Here is a 7244-nt window from a genome sequence, read left to right as displayed (position 1 = left end):
TTTCCAACGATAATAATTGGAAGTGTGTACGTAGCTTTAATTACCAACTTCGCTGAGCAAGATGTTTCAAGGTAAGAAGCCTCAAGGTAAGGATGGAGCAAATATTGACCTACTGATAAGGAGGATATAACTAGTTTCGACTCAATTATCTGCAAAATATAGCAAAAAACAACCTAATTTCAAGACTCAGCAAAAATATATTCCTTACAACAACTAAGAATAGCGGATGCAAGGCCTTTAGTCCGTCTTGACAGCCAGTTGGATTTGCCAGTTATTGTAGAATGACAAATTTTTATGTGCATAAGTGGGATGCTCCAAACATTAAACACATATGTTTTATAAATTTTCTTTGTTTAAACATTTGTCAATGTATTTTATACACTTTCCTTCCTTTTCTCTCCTTTACATTTATCTTTGTGCACCCTGAGAATAGCTATCTTGCATGCATATTGCAAATACTGTATACAAATAAATTGGTTGGTAATGGTCCATGAACAAAATCTAAATACTCCTATAAAGGGAACATTTTAGAGTAATTGTACAGGAGTACTGCTCATAAAAATAGCAGTCAATGGAGGTTCTGTACAAGAAACTTACAGTGATAATCAGAGTGTGATATGTGCAAACTAGGTCTGATGATATACTAAATAAAAAAAATAATTGACATGTTCTAATTCTTTCCCCCCTTTTTCTTTTTACCAGTATGCCATACTTATGACCATGATCCTCACTGTGTTCATAAAATATGTTCTACACTCTGTGGACCTGCAGAGTGAAAACCCATGGGATAACAAAGCCGTCTACATGTTATACACTGAACTTCTGACTGGTATGTTGGATGATTTTCCTATTCAGATGGATGAAGTTGATAGTGCCTTAGTGTTTTAACATTAGTTAGTATTAGTTAAATGGTCCACCAGAGTACAATTGTGTTTTACAATGCAGTATCCACAATAGGCTAAAAACGTCATTCCACTAGAAAAATATATGTCATGGGACAATTTTGGTGAAATTGGTGTGGTCATTATCCTCGTCAGACTTTTTTTTCACTTTTGGAGAATTTAACAGGGGAGGCAACACCAAAACTCCCAGGTTGCCAGAACTGAATTGGGTATTTTAGCAGAGAGCAGAACCAGGCAATCTAGGCAGAAATCTAGGACCCAGTGAATGTCCAGGTTCATGCTTTTGCAGTAAAATAGAGGGAATAGTGCTCAAGAGCTAGAATATCCATAAGGCAAACTAGGCAGAAGTTTACAGCTCAGTGGATGTCCACGGGGGGGAGCTATTACCTTCATGCCCCTGCAGTGAACTAGAGAAGTAGTACCACTGGTCTGTCTTTGCCAGAAAGAACTCCACACAAACATCACTGGATCAGTGACATATTTACTTGGATGCATGTTTGCGTCAGGTGTGTGACAAGAACTACTGAAACAAAAAGATCACATTTACAATTAGCATTCTTTAGAATGATTTTAGCAATGGCCGTTTACTTAATCTGTTAGTATAGATTCTCTTTATCTTTACAACATTGGTTGGAGGCCTTCCCACCCCCACAATCCCACTGAGGCACCTTTTATACCCTTTAATAGTAAAAGCACTGGTATCTCCATCTGCAGTGAAGATTGATTAAAAGGCAATCTCCATGGCATGTTTATAACGGTTTATAATCTATAGTGTAAGAAAAGCTTGGGGTTTAGCAGAAACTTTGGAAATGCCACTAGTGAAAAAATGATCAGAGTGTGACATGTATACCAAGTAGAGCTGCCATAAAATCATTTTATGTTTTCTTCATTGCAGGCTTTATAAAAGTTTTGCTGTATATGGCTTTTATGACAATTATGGTCAAAGTCCACACGTTTCCTTTGTTTGCAATCCGCCCAATGTACCTTGCAATGAGGTAAGATACTAGAAAAATTCCGAAAGAAACTGCCTGGCTACACCAAAAATCATGACTTTTGTAGATGAGACAAACTACAAATGACCAGTTACCAATATGCCATATGATAGACACTATAAAATATTTGAATTTTGGTTTAGATTCATTGGAGCCTCCAAATTCATTTCAGACAAAAATGTGGACATATTGAGAGAAATAAGTTTTTTTAAATGCTAAAATTCTGGAGGCTTCCAGAAAGTCTGACATTTTTACTAAAGCTACCACAAATTCCTATTTTGCTACAACAAAAGTGGAAATTGCATCCAAACTGTAGATTAATTTCTAGGCTTATTTTTATATGTTGTACAGATTTTTCTAACAATTTTGTATAGAAAGCTCAATAGCTAATGCTCTATCAATGTTACCAGCTTTAGGACACAGACATGCCTATGCTTTTAGGTGTTGTGGATGCTAAAAAAAAAAAAAGGGTGCTCACCTAATTTTTCGTGTTCTTTTCCAGCAAGTGCATCTTCCATAGTGTATAGGTAATCAATGTACAATGCATCAAAACCATCCTGCAAATTAAAAATGCAGAGCTGTGAAAAGACTCTGAGATACTCCAAATTATGTATTTAAAATTATCTATTTAAGTTTGCAGCTTCTTTTTCATAGTTGTTTTTACTCTCCCACAGACAGTTTAAAAAGGCTGTGACAGATGCCATCATGTCAAGAAGAGCAATCCGCAATATGAACACACTGTAAGTAACAAGAAAGTAGACCTGGATGTGAATGAAAACAGTATTTGGTCTTTTTAGGTTAGTGGAAAGTGAACTGTTTAACTTGCATTTCCCATTTAGGTATCCTGATGCCACTCCAGAAGAGCTCCAGGCGATGGATAATGTGTGTATCATTTGCAGAGAGGAAATGGTGACAGGCGCAAAGAGACTACCATGTAACCACATATTCCACACAAGGCAAGATGTGACTAACTAACTTGTGACTAAACATTGTGTTCATACCCTCCATTGAAAGTGGGGTGTTTCTGCTGCTGCCACCTTACCTAAAACTCACCTGTCACTAATCCTACCAACTACGCTGCTGTCATAAAAACATTAAACTTTTTGGCATCATTTTATTATTCTTCCTGTAAACACTGTTAACTGTACAAGCACTTTACAGTCCAACTTATCCCCCGTTTGTAAATATTATTATAGAAAGACAAACGTAGTTGTGTAAACTAATATATGCATCCTCTAAATATGTTACATTATAAATAAATATAGTGTGGCCTCACTACCACTAGGTAAATATAGGGTATTCTATTTATATAATTAATATTTGTATCAAATATTAATCTCCTATTTGCTCCCTTTGGTCTGTCTAATATACTGTTATTTTATTATATCTGCATTAAAAAACACATAATGAATCTTTTGTGAGCATTGTCAAGTGTAAAAAACGGTTAGGCTAAATTCACGCTGGTTGGGAGGTAGCAGTGCGCTTTCTTCATACCAGGGAGCCACTGCTTGTGGGAGACACTACATGTAGCATCTCCCTGTGGCAGCCTAAAAGTGGATGAATATGGGCTGCAGTGAGTAGTACTAGTGCCAGAAGTCAAATGTGCAGATGATGTTTCTTTAACAACCAGAGCTGCCCTGCGATCAACACATTCTTTAAAAAAAACAAAAAAACAACACACATTCTTTAAATCCCATTTAAAATGGTTTTCATTTGTCCAAGAATGTATCAGAGTTCATCAGCTCTTACTTGACTTCAGTTTACCCTATATGTGCAGTGGTAAAGACAGAAGAGAGGGGGACCTTCAGTTTATGCTACAAAAAAAAAAAAATTTGATCACGTAAAAGGGATTGCTACTTTTTTTATAATATATTAAAAATGTGGTGATAGGTCTGTTTTAAGTTAAGTACACTAACCTACAACAATCAGAACCAGTACAGTACTGATTCACTGGTTGCTATAGTTTTGTGATATGTCTTTTACAGTGAGTTGTTCAAAAAGATTAGTTGTGAACTTAAAAAATATATAATCATAAATAAACCTAAACCATCATAAATTTAAAAAGTAAGGGTAAAGTATATTATGTACATAAAACAAGGCTATAAAATATGTGTTTATCAAAGGATTGTTCAACTGCTTTATCAGTCTGTGTTGTTTTCCTCAGCTGCCTGCGTTCCTGGTTCCAGAGGCAGCAGACATGTCCTACTTGCCGCATGGATGTTCTCAGAGCTTCTCTCCCTGCTGAGACACCAACACCTGCTGACCAGCCTGATCCTGCCCAGCAACCACATGCTGCTCCTGCACAGCAAACCCCAATTATTCCTCCACAGCCCAACTGTAAGTCAAGTCACATGACCTTTTTTTCCTACTTTGGGTTGCCTTTGCCAATATGTACCGTATTTTTCGGACCATAAGACGCACCTTTTTTCCCCCCAGAAGTGGGGGGAAAAAGTCCCTGCGTCTTATGGTCCAAATGTATCAAAATGTATCCTTCCCAGCTGCTGTCCCGTCCCGTCTCCTGTTCAGCGCGGCCAGAGTGACTGTCTCCTGTATCTTGCTCCCAGCGTCCTCTTAGGACACTATTTGTTTCAGAATCTTTTTTTTCTTCATTTCCCTTCTCTAAAAAACTGGTGCGTCTTATGGTCCAGTGCGTCTTATGGTCCGAAAAATACGGTACATTTATGTTAGGTTTTTTTGGCTGTTGCTAAATGAGTTTTCATTTTCATTTCCATGTAGTTCCTCCTGGGATGCTCCCTCCTTTCCCCCCTGGCATGTTTCCCCTTTGGCCACCACTGGGTCCTTTTCCACCAGTTCCTGGAGCTAATGCCCCTGATGAAACAGCAACTGCAGGACCTTCCACTGGTAAGTTACTGGCTTTTTTTCTACTATAGAAAAATGTAGTACTGTAGTCAAATAAGTTTTCCGTGTTTAACAAGATCTTGGAAAACCACAAAGCTGGGGAAGCTTAGGCCATGTGGTAGGTATGTGTTTTTTTTTTTTACCTTAGACCTTCACAAATGATTTGAGGAAGCCACAGTACCTGAGGGCTTTGAATTGAAAGGCATGCTGTTTAACCCCCTAGCGTTCTAATTCTGTCAGTTTTTTGATGCAAAAAAAGTGATCCTAATTTTTTGCATATAAATATTTGTTTATATTGTGGGCCTGTAATTCTTAGGATTAACTCCCGCCCGCCTCACCCCGATGCTGCTTCTCTGCATCTCCAGGGAGATGCAAAGCACAATGCAGACCTTCTGTATTGTGCATCGCATCTTCCAGAAGATGCGAGCAGCGATAGCAATTTCCAGGTGTGGTGCCAGCTGGCATCACCCCCAGAATTTACTATTGCTGCTCGCATCTGCATTGAGATGTAAAGCACAATGCAGAAGTCCTGCATTGTGCTTCGCATCTCACTGCTGATGCGAGCAGCGGGGTGGCCGGGACCTGGGTGGTATTTAAAAGCAGATTACTCGGTAATCTGCTTTTGAATTTCCCTCCCGGTTACGCCCCCCGACGGACCGGCGCCCCGGCATCACAGCAAGACCATCAGATCGCCGCTGGAGCGAGGGACAAAGGTAAGGGGGGGCTTTTAAAGTTACCCCGAGTGTGACTCGGGATTACCGCTTTTTGCATGTAAAAGCCACCCCGAGTCATTCGGGATTACCGCTAGGGGGGTTAATTCGGTAATTTTTTTAAGACCAACACCAAATTTTTTATTATACCCTAGCTTCCTCTTGGCTACTTTGATCAGCACGTGTCGTGGACTTAGGAATGATTCTTCCTGATGCAGCTGCTCCATTTCTTTAATTTTAGAAAAGCAAAAGTCACTGTCGACTCCAAAGGGTGGAGAGAAAGATCTGTATTGTGCTGAAGTTTTTCTTATTACAAGACACTCACATATAGCATGCATCCCCCAATCCTTCTCCAGAGTGGGAATTGGCCTGTAAAAGGAGGGTACAGAATTACAAATTAGGCATGGCCAGGTACTACTGGTTAACACATGGTACTCGAGTATATTAAATGCATGTTTTTTTTTTTTTTTTTTTTAAAGAAGAAACTGGCAGTATGCAATGTAAAAGTTTGATATGTATTTCAGTGTACAGTTTAATGGCAACCTCCTTATTTCAACTGTAAATAAACCCCATCTAGTTATAGTGAATGTGGACCCGTGATTCCATATTTCTTACAATCTATTAAACTTAAATGCAATAAAGATGTAATTTAATCATCTGGGCAAACTGCAGGGAAAAATATATGAACAATGTGTTAAAACTAAAGAAAAAGTAATTTGTGAACTGAAGATGCCCATGATAAAATATTTACCTTTGTTTTATTGTAACTTGTATCCAGAAAGATACATTTTAGGAAAATACCCAAATGATGATCTTTGAGCAATTTAAACATTTGTACTTCTGTTCCATATTCATAACATTTAAATAAATGTGAGGGGTACGGTTTAGGAAAAAAATCAAACTTTCTAAATTCTATATAATTATGATTCTTTACATTTTTTAATGTGGGCTGTCTTTATTTTCTCAGATTTGTGCAAGGTTAACTTGATAAGCATATGTATAATTTTGTTTGTTTTGTCCCTACTTTGTAATACCATTTATTTCCTATGAACAGCCCCCCTCGTCCTTCTGTCCCTTCCACACAGTCCCAACCAGCACCCACAGATGCTTCTCCCTCCAGTAACGCCAAAGAAACTCCTTCTGCAGATACACCATTGGAAGTTGGGCCATCTAATGGGACAGGTGACTTTATTTTCTTTGTGGTATTGTCCCATTGCTTGAGAATGCTCCTGAAGTTTGTTAAAGATGACAAATGGTGCTTGTTTTGCAGCTACCCCTGAATCTGCCAATGAAGAGATAACAAATGGTGCTGAAGATGGTTCATCGACAGAGGAACCAGATGCAGCAGAACTACGCCGACGTAGACTTCAGAAATTGGAAACTGGTTCCACTGAATCTCACTGAAGCTTCAGCCTAGAATTGAACTGCACACACCGTTATGTGTTCACAGGGAACATGAAGCTTTTACTGGACTCAAATAAAAGCCTGACATAAGTTAAGCTGGACTTCTATATATATATATATATATATATATATATATATATATATATATATATATATATCTATATATTTTATTTTTTTTTAAGGACATGTTAGGGGCTTTCAGCCAAATGTCTTACTGAATTTGGAAAGTTTGTTGACCTCATTAATTGCATTGGACTTGTTTCAGCAAAATTAAACATTGGACTGGTCTGTTTTAGTTAATGGAATATAATTTTAATTGCAAGAGTAATTTTATCAATGAGCACATTTCTATTGACATATTATAAAAAGGAACATTA

General features: G+C 38.0%; 1 protein-coding gene across 1 annotated transcript in view; it reads left to right on the top strand.

Annotated features, from left to right (window-relative positions):
• Positions 1–6872, top strand: part of SYVN1 (synoviolin 1) — a 16682-nt gene extending 9810 nt beyond the window's left edge. The window contains exons 7-14 of the mRNA XM_072422775.1: positions 703–829; positions 1798–1897; positions 2569–2634; positions 2734–2850; positions 4059–4231; positions 4631–4781; positions 6518–6645; positions 6734–6872. Of these exons, the coding sequence (XP_072278876.1) occupies positions 703–829; positions 1798–1897; positions 2569–2634; positions 2734–2850; positions 4059–4231; positions 4631–4781; positions 6518–6645; positions 6734–6867 (996 nt within the window). The 3' untranslated portion in view covers positions 6868–6872. The remainder of the gene's footprint in view (positions 1–702; positions 830–1797; positions 1898–2568; positions 2635–2733; positions 2851–4058; positions 4232–4630; positions 4782–6517; positions 6646–6733) is intronic.
• Positions 6873–7244: the final 372 nt, after the last annotated feature.

The sequence above is a fragment of the Pyxicephalus adspersus genome, chromosome 9 (genome assembly GCF_032062135.1).
Source record: "Pyxicephalus adspersus chromosome 9, UCB_Pads_2.0, whole genome shotgun sequence".
Classification (NCBI taxonomy): Eukaryota; Metazoa; Chordata; class Amphibia; order Anura; family Pyxicephalidae; genus Pyxicephalus; species Pyxicephalus adspersus.
This window is presented reverse-complemented; position numbering and strand designations above follow the sequence as displayed.